The following is a 12,783-nucleotide window of genomic DNA, read 5'->3' on the forward strand; positions in this document are numbered from 1 at the left end:
CCTGTTTTTTGGGAGGGGAATGAAACTTTGCGAAGTAACTGTGGTGTTTGTGGTATTCTGACACTGTTCTGGCTCCAGCAGTTTAGATGACATTTCTTAGTCTGACCTGCCTTGGTTCCTGTTCTGGCCAGGCTACGCTTGAATTTTTAACTGTATCTGACTTCTCATTTGTCCAAAATATTAAAGTTCACTTAAATCTTACTTTCATGTTGTAGCTTTCCCATGCTTAGCTTCAAGCTTAAACAAAACCAGTAGAACCCCCCTACAGTTGCTATTGAAAGGTAATTGGACTGTGTGGCTGAAAGTTTTTAATGAGTTTTTGTTTGTTTTAATCTGGGGATTAAGCAGTTTACCCTCGGAGCTCTAGGGAGGTGGATTCAGATAAGCAGGTATGCGGCAGTTTCTTCTGAAGGCTCTGCAAGGAGCGTTTTCCTCCGGAGCATCTGATGGCTGCGGTCCATGTAGGGGATAGTGTTGCTCTCTGGGGAGCTTTGGGCATTGGGACCAGGGCAAACCACCCTGCAGATTGGTTTAGCTCTTTGATTTCTGCTTCGTGCCCTGTGCAGGTGGGATGCTATATCTCATGTTGATCTGACACAGGATTTCTTGTCTTCTGGGAAGAGTCACAGGCTCTATTTTTTTCTTAATAACATAGAATCATAGAATGGTTTAGGTTGGAAAGGACCTTGAAGGTTATCGAGTTCCAAGCCCCCAGCCATAGGCAGGGACACCTCTCACTAGACCAGGTTGCCCAAGGCCATGTCCAGCCTGGCCTTGAACACCTCCAGGGATGGGGCCTCAACAACCTCTCTGGGCAACCTGTGCCAGTGCCTCACCACCCTCACAGTGAAAAACTTCTTCCTAATGTTCAATCTGAACCTGCCCTCTTCCAGTTTAAAGCCATTCCCCCTCATCCTATCACTACATGCCTGAGTAAAAAGTCCTTCCCCAGCTCTCCTGTAGGCCCCCTGTAGGTACTGGAAGGCTGCAATAAGATCTCCCGGAGCCTTCTCTTCTCCAGGCTGAACAGCCCCAACTCTCTCAGCCTCTCCTCATAGGAGAGGTGCTCCAGCCCTCAGATCATCCTTGTGGCTCTCCTCTGGATATGCTGCAGCAGGTCCATGTCCTTCTTATATTGGGGACTCCCGAGCTGGATGCAGTACTCCAGGTGGGGTCTCCCGAGAGTGGAGTAGAGGGGCAGAATCACCTCCTTTGACCTGCTGGCCACACTTCTGATGCAGCCCAGGATACAGTTGGCCTCCTGGGCTGCGATCGCACACCGCTGGCTCATGTTAAGCTTCTTGTCAATCAGCACCCCCAGGTCCTTCTCCTCAGGGCTGCTCTCCAGCCATTCCCTGCCCAGCCTGTATTTGTGCTTGGGATTGCCCTGACCCAGATGTAGGACCTTGCCCTTGGCCTTGTTGAACTGCATGAGGTTGGCTTGGGCCCACCTCTGCAGCCTGTCCAGGTCCCTCTGGATGGCACCCCTCCCCTCCAGCGTGTCTACCTCGCCAAACAGCTTAGTATCATCAGCAAACTTGCTGAGGGTGCACTCGACCCCACTGTCCATGTTCCCCAACAAAGATGTTGAACAGTACAGGTCCCAGTACCAGCCCCTGAGGAACGTCACTGGTCTCCACTTGGACATTGAGCTGTTGACCGCAACTCTTTGAGTGCAACTGTCCAGCCAGTTCTTTATCCACTGAGTGGTCCATTTGTCAAATCCATGTCTCTTCAATTTAGAGACCAGGATATTGTGTGGGACAGTGTCAAATGCTTTGCACAAGTCCACAAGTTGTGGACAAGTTGTCTTTAAATGAGGGAGGGGGATCTCATGGTATGTTTACTCCTGGCTGACATCAACACTTCGGGCCACGTGGGTGCAAGGACAAGCCAGCAGTGTCGTTTTGAACCTCTTCATGAAAATACCCTGGGGAGAAGCACTACCTTTGACAAAGGACAGGGAAGGCTGCAGAAGGGTGATCAAGGACTTAAACGGAAGTGTGAGCTCTGACTGGGAGTGATCTGAGTGGGCTTGCGGTCATCTTCCCTCTTGGCACCTGATAGGACTTGAGCTAAAAATCTCGGTAACCTGGATACTGTTGCCTGTAATAACAGATCCACCCCCTAATTTATGTCATCTGCGATGGATTCATGCTGGGTTTGTCCAGAAAATGAATCTTAAATCAAATGTTTTCTTAACTCTAGGGCTGGTGGTTGTTCCTTTCCCAGGCAGCGTGGTTGAATTGGATACTTCTGAAGATACAACATCAAACAGCTTTTTGCAAGAGAAAATGAAATTAACGTCTCTGCTGGGGCTTATTTTTTTTTGTGATTGGAAAAAATATTACCATGCCCGCAACTCTTTTCCATGTGAAAGCATTTTGTTGAGAGAAGTAAGCTCTGTATCTGCCTTCATCTGTCTTGTTCTGTCCTGTCCAATTACAGGTCATGGTCGTTAAAATCTGGACTGATTTGAATGCCCTCGCTGAACAAATCATCTCTTTCTTGTCCTCATTTTTACACTGGCTCATTCAACAACTGCATACCTCAAGTTAGAAGAGCAGTTCTGCAACAAACTAGCAAGCAAACTTGTTATAATCCATATTGCGTATTCTGCAGCGTTCTGTTTTTTGGTTTTTTTTTTTCCCCCCTTTAAAACAGCCTTGTGTTGCTAAACCTACTCTTTAGCCTGGCTCAGTGTGAAAGCAATTTTGTAGTGAGTGCTGCTGGAAATGCAGCTCTTAGGAATGATTGTTTTCTGGTCCCTGCTGGAATATCTTTTGCCCTTTTTTCTTTCATTTTCTTTTTTTTTTTCCGAAAGCTCTTCAGTGCCTTGGATCCCCTGTGACGAGCGATGAATCAGGACTGTGAAAAAGCAAGTGTGCATCCCCTCAGATGTGGGGGGAAGTAGGTTAGGATCAGAATCCAAATCTCTCCTTGTACTGTCTTTGCAGTGTCGAAGAGCGTTCCGCTGGGAAGTGGCTCCTGTAGCTCTTGGGCTTTGGCAAGCGGATGCTGAAGACCTCCTGGAGCTCAAACATCAGCTCAGCTCTGCTGCCGGGGGTCTGTTCCCTCTCCTAGATGTGGCAAGGATTTTCCTGTTACAGAAAAGCTTTGGACATGTAATTTCTCTTCTCTTGAAACTTATATAGGTAGGGTTAGGTTATCTTGCTTTGTGTGGTAGGATCCCACCCAACAGATGCGTTCTTCCCAATAGTCTCTTTCCTTGGCCCTGTGCAATAGGCCAGATGCTGATACTTCCCAAGAGAGGCTGTGCTTGATTCGGTTCCCCTTCCGGAGCAAAGCATTTAAGACTATGTTCATGCAACATGGTCTGCAAATACCCCCGATAGCTTTGCAGTGAACATGGCTGGGCTCAGCTGAACTCATCAGCGTGGGGGTTTTACCCTGATGATTTTGTATAGCTTCTGCGCCCACTGCTTGCTTGGGTATCTCGACCCACCATGGTACAGTACCCTGCCCAGAAAGTTGTCTGCACATGATGAGAGCCCATCTACATTCCTACCAGCCATGTCATTCCAAGCTGTCACAAGTGATTGTTCTTGGCAGCATTTTGGAGACATTGGATGGTGATGTTCTTACTGATCACGTGAAAGCAGAGGATTAATAATAAAAGAGCGTTGTCCTAAAAAAGCCTTCCTGCCTTGACGGGCAGCTGTGGTCATAAAAACAATGCAGAAAATGAACCTCACTGGAAGAAAGAATTTGGCAGAGACTTCTTAACACCTCTTCCTTCTCTTCTGGCGACAGAACATAGTTGTCCCTCATCCCTAATCCTGTTGTTATTTACACTCCTCTGCTTCCTATACTGTATGCCTACGTGGGTAACCAAGGCCCACTGCTGTCGTATGGGTGTGAAGTGGAAGAAGATAAGCTATGGGGTGCATGGTGGGCAAGGCACTTCAGTCTGCCCCTCCTGCCCTTTTTCCCTGTGAGTGGCTCCAGTACACACAGGAGGAAAAGAAATAGCCTCCTTGGATGCTTGGCCCATCTGTGAAATAGGTGTTATTCTTCTCACCCTGGTGCAGCGTCCTTGGGAGAGGGTGGGACTGATTTCATACTGCAAGAGAGTTATAGCGAGGGCACAAGTTGATACATGACTGCTCCTATAGCTTGCTCTATCCAGCCTTCTGAAGTCTGTAATTTAACACTTATGAATCCCATTGCTCTCTTAAATGACGAGAGCTGTAGGTGGAGGGAAGAGGGATAGCTTTGATCTAAACGTTGTCCTAAGAGACAGCATCCTGATACCACTTAGGTGGCTAGTTTGGTGTCTGTGGGGCTGGTGCAGAGATCAAAGCAGACCCTGAGTCCTCTGTCATGTTTTGGCCAGCCAAAACTTCTTGAAAAGTAGAATTTTGCTCAATAGTGTGTGAACCCAAGCTTCCCCTGTCACAGCACAGGTGGGTGTCATCATGCTCCATAGGGCTGCTCTTTACTTCACGGGCACATTATGCAGGTGATTTCTAGATCTGTGCTCTCTGCAGGTTTCACTCAGCTTGCAGGAGCCTTTGCTCAGTGCTTGTACAGGAGAGGTCTCGGCATACTGCATCTTCCTGAAGTCATGCAAAAGGTGGGTTCATCACTGGAAACCAATTAGTGCTGGCTGCTGGTTAATCACACCTTACTTGGCACTCATCAGGTGCTGCTCGGCATGCAGACCCTGCAGTACTGAGTACTGTATAGAATGATGCCTTAGGCTCATGAAGCACGCTGATGCTCCGTGTTACTGTCTAGACATCATTGTCCTCTGAGCTTGGTGTGCAGGAGGCTGGGAAGGGAAAGGATAGAGAAAATCATAGAATAGCTTGTGTTGGAAGGGACCTTTAAAGGCTATCTAGTCCAACCCCCCTGCAATGAGCAGGAACAGCTTCAACTGGATCAGGTTGCTCAGAGCCCCGTCCAACCTGACCTGGAATGTTTCCAGGAATCGGGCATCTCCCACCTCTCTCACTGGCAACCTGGGCCAGTGTTTCACCATACTCATCATAATAAATTTCTTCCTTATATCTAGTCTGAATCTGCCCACCTTTAGTTTAAAACCATTACCCCTTGTCCTATCGCAGCAGGCCCTGCTAAGAAGTTTGTCCTGAAAATCAGACCTACAGGTTTTGTCCTGCAATCTCCTTTTTAGTGTTTTTGTTTTGGTTTGGTTTGGTTTTTTTGTTAAGTTTGAATTCAGTTTGTGACTGTGAGTTAATCTATCACCGTCTAATGAGAGACTCTTACAGCTCAGGGCACAGCGAGCTATTTCTCTTGTGCGCTAAACCTGACAAATGATGGTTTCTTCAGTCTTCTGAGGAGTAAAAACGTTTGCAAATGTTAATGCAAAATATCTAAAGATAGAAACATCCCTCTTCAATGAAGGTTTCTTCAATTGAAAACAGAGGCCCCAACATAACTCTGTTGCCTTCAGCAAGGTTATGTCAACAGTGGCTTCAGCTTCAGCTCGTTACAAGCTGTTATACCAAAACAACTTTCTTCATTGCCATCGCAGCCTATTTGTAGCACGTTCCTGATGGCAGTGTTTGCACCAAGCACCATGCCCAGTGCCTTGCTGGTGCTGCTCACCCACAGTATGGGCTTACAGCCACTGCCCTGCATTAGTAGCAGCACTGCGAGTAATTCCGATTTCCTCCTGCTCGGGAGGAGCATAGGTTTCTGCAGCTGCGTGGAGTCCATAGAGAAGCGTGAAGCCATCTATGAGGAATGGGTTGTTGGTACTTTGAGTTGCCAGGAAGAAGAGCTTGCCCTGTGGTCCTCTTCTCTGCAGCATGGGACAGTCCAGGAGGGCCAAGGTCCCTCTTTGCAGTTGGTTTGCAAGGGCCCTGCTGCCATCACGGGCTGAGGCTTTTACTTGGGGGATGCTGTCTGTTGTCCAGCTGCTTCAGACACTGCTGGTTGTGGGTTTCTGCAGGGTCCAAGAAGTGCCTCATGAAGGAGGTGTGAGTGGTCTCATTTCTCTGTGCTTAGCTGCAGAAGTCATCATGGATATGTACAGTTTTGTAGTGAAAAAATGTTTTTTGAAGCAAGCATAGGGAGCTTTTGCCACCCTGAAATAGTGAATCCTATCCTATGGACATCACCAATGTTGCTAATGGATCAGTCTGGAGCCCCATGGTAAAGCCCAACCATTGCTGTTACTGGTGACTACTGTTGAAGCTGGGAACCCCCAAAAACTCCACTAAAAATTTGTTATTATGTCTCAGATCCGTTTTCTTGGTCCTCTCCTATATCTTCTCCAAACCTGAAAATCTGAATGCCTGTTACAAGGTTGTTAAGTCCTTCAAAACTAAAATCTTTGACATGTGAACTTGGAATCTCATTTTACTAGGGATTCCTGCTGCTTGCATCTTTCTTAGGTTGTACTGTTGTCACAGCAGGGAGGTGTTAAGTGTCTTGATTTTTTTTCTTTCCTGTTTCAGTGAAGGCGAAGCAGAGCCTGCTTTACAGAATACAGTGCTTATTTAGTCTGTCAAAGAGTGGCAGTGATTTCTTCACTCTTGGAGATGAGTCTTTAACTCTGCCCTAGACTACTCTTGCATTGCCCTCACTGCGGTAGAAAATACGAACGTCTGCTTGGACTGTAAGTGTTCCAGTGCTGAAGTCTCCTGGTGTTACCAGGAGAGCAGACAGGATACCATCCCTCCTTGATAGGTCCACGTGGCACGTCACAAGCAAGAGCTAGGGTTCGGTGCATGCAAACAGGATAACAGGATCAGCTTATATGTAACACATAGAGATCTATAGAGCAAGGATGGCTCACAGCAGAAGCTGCTGCAGGTGCTGTGTACCTGCCTGCTTCAGTGCGCGAGGGGCACTTGTCACCACTGTCAGATGTTCGGGAGCATTCCTACAGCTGGGCTCTAGGTCAATGCCCGATTTGGATAAGCTCAAGTCTGTGGCCAAGAAAACTTTATACTTGCATATTTTTTGGTTGGCGACTAGTGCCTTGACCCTGAGATGCTACCATTTCATCATATGTTTTTCTCTTTTTTGGTAAGATGATCCCTAGCTGAAGCTTAAGAGTATGTACAAGCGTGGTACACAAAGTAGTTCACAATGGACTGCAAATGCACATGAAAATTCAAATGACTTCTGAATCTGCTGGGCTTTGCACCTTCAGTTCTTGCTGCTTTCTGTTTCTTCTGTTTCTTTTCTTCAAAGCTGCTGCTGAGGCCTCTGAAAGGCCAACAAGTGCCAGTTTAGGAGGGAAAAGGTGAGTTTTGTAAAAGGCTGGTGTGTGAAGCACAAACCTCCAACGAGATTCAGCAGTTTGATACTTGCTTTCATTTTCCATCTTATGAGACTACCAAGTGTTACGTGCATCCTGCCCACGGCTGCCGGGCTCCTTTTGCGGTTCTGCTCCTGAAATAACAACATTTGTGAAGTTTGTGATTTTTTAAGAAGCGTAGCTTCCTCCTTGTGACCACCAAGTGGTGCTCTGCGCTGCACCTTGCAGCAAGGCAAGCTGTTGGCATTTTGGGATGGGGGGTTAAAAAGCTGTTTTCAGAAGTTGGAATGAGCTAGAGAGGAGAAGGAAACAAGTCAAGAGCCTTTTCTTTTCCCCTCACAGTGATTGTGCTACAAGGACTACATTATTCACATCTTTGTGCTGTGGCTGCGTGATGATTGATGTAGCTTGGTGATGATCGGATGTGATAAGTAGTCTTGGCACTTTCAATTTGGGTGTTCAGCTTGGCTGCCTGCTAGACTTTGGAGGTACGAAGATGGCTATCTCCTGCTTCAAAACTAGATCCTGGCAGGTGTCTCTGATTCGGTTTGCTAAAATTGCAAGAAGCTTCTAAAAGCCTTGTCCCAAACTAGTTTTTCAGAGATAAATATCTGATCCCTGTTTTTTCTTGGCTGCTTTTTCACCCAGTCCATCTAGGGAAAACCTCTGTTCATGTTCCTCCTCTCCAGTGTGCTAGCTGTTTAGTGTTTTTGCTATTAAAGTTTGGAGATGTTTATAGCTGTGTTGCTCTCAGCAGAGGCAAAAGACCTACATTAACTTGTCTTTGCAGCTTTCCTGCAAGCACTCTCCAGGTGCCATTCTCAGGTTTACAAAAGCTGTGTATTTTGTATGGAAACATGCAGTTTGATAGAGAAAATTCTCATGTTGATTTGAAACGACGGGCACATTATAAGACAGAAACTGCCTATAAAATGTAATGGGAATTTAAGGGGCTAACTACATCCCTGTAAGCTCCATTAGATGCTCTGTGTGGTATAATTGTTTGCAGGAGTGATCATTTCTTTCCAGGTACTGAAAGCTGTGCTATAGCAGGATGATGCAGCTAAATTCAAACAGCAGCTCATTTGTATGAAATGCAGGGCTGGAACTGAAAGGTGGCAAGCAGGATTGTCTTGTCTGGTGAGCTGGAAAAAACATGCAGTGTTTTAAAGCAAATCCTTGAATTAGAAGGAAAGGAGATGCCATGTAACAGCACAGTGAATGCCGTGGTTTTATAATGTACACTGATTTCTCTAGATATCCCTGTCTGTGAAGCAGAGGCCAAAGGAAGGAGGCCAGTTCCCCCCAGTTAATTCAAGTCAGATAGCCAAAAACTAAATAGCTTCCCCAAAGTTCCCCAGTTGTTCTTGTGTTGCCATTTTAGATTCTAGAAATGAAATATGGTTTGAATATTTATCTCTCCATATCATAGAATGGTTTAGGTTGGAAAGGACCTTGAAGATCATCGAGTTCCAACCCCCCTGCCATAGGCAGGGACACCTCCCACCAGACCAGGTTGCCCAAGGCCATGTCCAGCCTGGCCTTGGACACCTCCAGGGACGGGGCCTCAACAACCTCTCTGGGCCACCTGTGCCAGTGCCTCACCACCCTCACAGTGAAAAACTTCTTCCTAATGTTCAATCTGAACCTGCCCTCTTCCAGTTTAAAGCCATTCCCCCTTGTCCTATCGCTACATGCCCGAGTAAAAAGTCCTTCCCCAGCTCTCCTGTAGGCCCCCTTTAGGTACTGGAAGGCCGCAATAAGATCTCTCTGGAGCCTTATGTTCTCCAGGCTCAATATGTTAACAGTACAGTCAGCTTTGGAATAAGATGGGTATCTGCTTTAGTGGAGAATCCACAGGGGTTTCCTCGACGTCACATTTATATCTGCTGTTGCACAGTGTTGGCTGCGCCGCCTTCTTTCCAATACTGAGTTAAGTCTTCCTTGGTCATACCCTTGTCTGGTGTAAATCCGTTGTGACGGGAGTGCCAGTACGAACCTGCTGAGGATCACTACCATCACCACTGTTCTCCTGCACCCAAGAGCCGATCTGCCAGCACGCATCAAAGAGAGATGCTTTTTCTGGAGGAGGGGCTGTATCAGTCTAATTGGGCTGGAAAGCAGTGTCCTTTTCAGACCTTAATAAAAGTTAAAAATGGAACTGACTTGTTGCTGCCTCCAAGACTTGAAATCAGGGAAATAGTTCTCACTTGAGCTGAAATTAGTTGAGCAGAGAGCACTATAATTATATATACTCAGGTATTTGTACACATGCACGTGCTTGTTTGTACTCTGCTGTTAGGAAGCAAAATAACAGTATTTCCCACTAATGCATTTGACAGTCTAAGGCAACATCTCATTGTTACTTAGCAACTTCAAACGGTGGTGAGCTCTTCCAAATTAACCCCTTTGGGTGTCTTTCCTGTTAGAAAACAGGCACAAGTTCATTCGGCTGGTCTGCCTTTGGAGAAGTGGTATCAGCTGGCTCTCTTGGTGCTCACCTATAGAGATATATAAACCTCTGTCTTGTGCAATCTTTTATGATGTTGCTTTTGTGTCTCCCTGGCCAGAAGGTGAGGAAGAGGAAGAGGATGAAGAGGAGGAGGAAGAAGAAGAGGAGGAAGAGGAAGATGAGGAGGACAAAGACATAGATTCGATGGATGAAAGCATGGAGGGTGACACGGAGCTGCCAGGTTTCACGCTTCCAGGGGAGACCTCCCAGGAGCCCATAGCTGGCCTGGAAAACCCTGTGGCCCAGCTGGCTGGGGTGTCCTACCAGGTTCCCGACACCATCGAGTGGGAGCAGCAGAACCAGGGTCTGGGTAAGAGAAAAAGTCCCTTCTTCCTTTACCCTTACAGAGGACATGTCTCCTGCTCTTCACTTTGCACGGGACAGCCCCTTGTGCTGAGAAGGCTCAAGCTAAACACACAACTGGTTCATTTCTGAGGAAACCTCATCCACCAGTGAAGACTGGGTGAACTGGGATGGGTCCCAGGCAGCATGACCTGAGTTTTCATTTTGGGGAGAGATGCTCTGAATACTCCAGACCTCCTCCTTCATTCCAGAGCTTAGTGTTGTCTTGCTCCAAGGGTGAACAAATAAATAACTTCTCAGGTGCGATTCCTGGGGAAATTTCCATTCCCTTTGCCTGAGGTGGGTTTGTGCAGGGATATGTGTCCTGTGAGGACAAAACAAATTGGGTAGTTGCTAATTGGCACATTTGCTACTTCAGCAGCATTTTTAAGGGGTGTGTGGTCCAGGCATGGGACCCTGTGCTGGCAGTGTTAAGCAAGACAAACCTGCAAAGCCACTATAAAGCTTTATACACTTTACACTGTATGTATAGGCCCTGTGTTTAATGACTGGACTAATTTATTCCACCTAGGAATAGCTTATCGTTGTTTATATATGTGATGTCTGTCTGACAGAAGTCAAAGCTATTGTGGGACAAGGTAGAGTTTAGAAGGGAACTTGCCCACTTTGACTCAGGGCACTGGGATCATTTCCCAGGACACTCAATTTCCAAGCCAAGCCCTGTCAAGAGCAGTAGGAACCTTTCAGGTGCATTGGTGGGAACCGAACCATGTCTATACAGAAAGTCTCTGTGTCTGACTGTTCGAGAACTAGCTGGTGTGAGAGGCTCATCGAATAAAGAAACCTCAAAACTCTTTTATATGTTGAGTTATAAGAACGATCACTTCCTCTGGGTGTTAAGTTCTGATTTAACCTGGCAATTCTTCCCCTGTAATGCTGTTTCCAGCCTGCTTTAGCATTGTTAGCTTCCTTTGAATGGAATCAAAGAGCATATTTCAAGATCTCTGTAGGAGGGTTTTGCTCTTTGAGGGTGGACTGAGTTTGCATCAGGTCTGATATCTCCCTGTCCCACTACCTCTTGCTTGAAAAACATTGTATTGGATGATTTCCATGTCAGATCTGTTTCATGTGTCCTGTTATCCCATCAGGCTGGACAGGAGCTGTTGTGGGGGAATAATTAGAAGTGTTTAATGGCTTTGTGGTTGGCTTTGGCAAGCTGGATGAGAGGTACGTGACTGTGCTTGGAGGAAAAGTGTCTAAGAAACATAGGGTTATGATGGGAGTCACATCAGAAGCTTTGTGTTCTTATCTTATTCATTTCCTTAGTGCAGGATCTTTGTGACGCCTTGAGAGAAAACGTGAGAGGAGCAGCATATTGTCTACACTCAGGGGTGTGATGGGCTGGCTTGGTGGGCTCCGTACGACTGCTGGCAATAGTGAGAAGGTAGCATTAAGCTGTTGACCATTTAAAGCTACTTGCCTGGTTCAGGACCATACATACCAGGATGGGTGGCTTGGTAGAGCTTTGCCTCTGAAATCAGTCAATCCTGGCTAAGGGTGCCAATGCTTTGTAAAGTGTTCAAGAGAGGCGGCATTTTGTAAACTCTGAGGTGTGTCCCCACACACCAGGCGTTACGTTGTGCAGCATGGAGAAAGATGGCACTGATATCTCTTCAGGGATCTTGGTACATTTAACTGTTCCAGCTAGGGTGGCTGATGTAATGTCATCTGACTTGGGTCTCTGGAGGTATCTGATGGAAGCCCTGTTCCCAGAGCAGGGTGCAAGGCAATGGTTAATTTGTCTGGAAGGGTGCCTAGAGCCTGCTGAAGATGCTGTTGTATGTGACATAGGCTGTTACCGTGATCTTTGGGGCTATGGAGGAGGTTGTTCTGCATAAGGCACCAGGCGCATCTCTGTTCATAGCTGATGCGGGTCTGAACTGGAGTCACAGCTGTGTTTCCAGCCCTACCACCTTCACTGCTGGAGGAAGAGACTCAGGGTAGGAGATACCTATCAGATGTGCTGGTAAATGAGACAGGTGAGAAAGCAGTGACCACAGGCTGAAGCTGTCCCTGGTGTGCAGTAATCCTCTCTGGCTGGAGAGGCTATAATAATTGTGTACAGAAAATAAGCAGTCCTGGGCTATGAAACAATACGTAGCTTTAACACTCCTTGTGTAATAGAATTGGTTATGATGTTCCCTCGCCTTAGGCAGAGCTATGCTGGAGGATGTACTTTGCAGTATCTCTTCCAGAGATCTGCTTCTGAACATATGAGCCCAGTTCCGTTTCTGATGCTTAATATTCCATCATCCTGCAGCCTTCATCCTCCACCACCTTCTGTCTTTCTTAGAACTTGGAAAGGCCACCTTTCAAAAAATTTCAGATGTGGAATAAATCAACTGTGTGGCAAAAGGCAGGATTTTTCTCCCTAACTTATGTTTTATTGACCCTCATGCGAATAGGAGGAGCCCTTGTGAAGTTTATCAGGGTAGGTCAACTGCAAAGCACCACGTCCGGGCACCTGGACGGACATGAATTTCTGCATTTTCTGGAAGTGCCTGGCTGGGTTACATGTCACCAGATCCAAAAGCTTTGGATTGCCTTTTATTTTTAAGCTGTTGCAGTCTGTGCAAGCAGCCATGAGGGAGAGGATGAGGCTATGGCTGAGCTGAGTTCATCTTTAGGAGTTAGACGGGACTTCTGTGCA

General features: G+C 46.7%; 1 protein-coding gene across 1 annotated transcript in view; it reads left to right on the plus strand.

Annotated features, from left to right (window-relative positions):
- The window catches only part of ARMH4 (armadillo like helical domain containing 4), a gene marked incomplete at both ends in the record, with an annotated part of 65,752 nt that overhangs the window by 10,580 nt on the left and 42,389 nt on the right, over nucleotides 1–12,783 (plus strand). The window contains one exon of the mRNA XM_082485914.1: nucleotides 9,829–10,080. Coding sequence (XP_082342040.1) covers nucleotides 9,829–10,080 — 252 coding nt within the window. The remainder of the gene's footprint in view (nucleotides 1–9,828; nucleotides 10,081–12,783) is intronic.

Source organism: Vanellus vanellus, assembly GCF_965231255.1.
Source record: "Vanellus vanellus genome assembly, chromosome: 6".
Taxonomy (NCBI): domain Eukaryota; kingdom Metazoa; phylum Chordata; class Aves; order Charadriiformes; family Charadriidae; genus Vanellus; species Vanellus vanellus.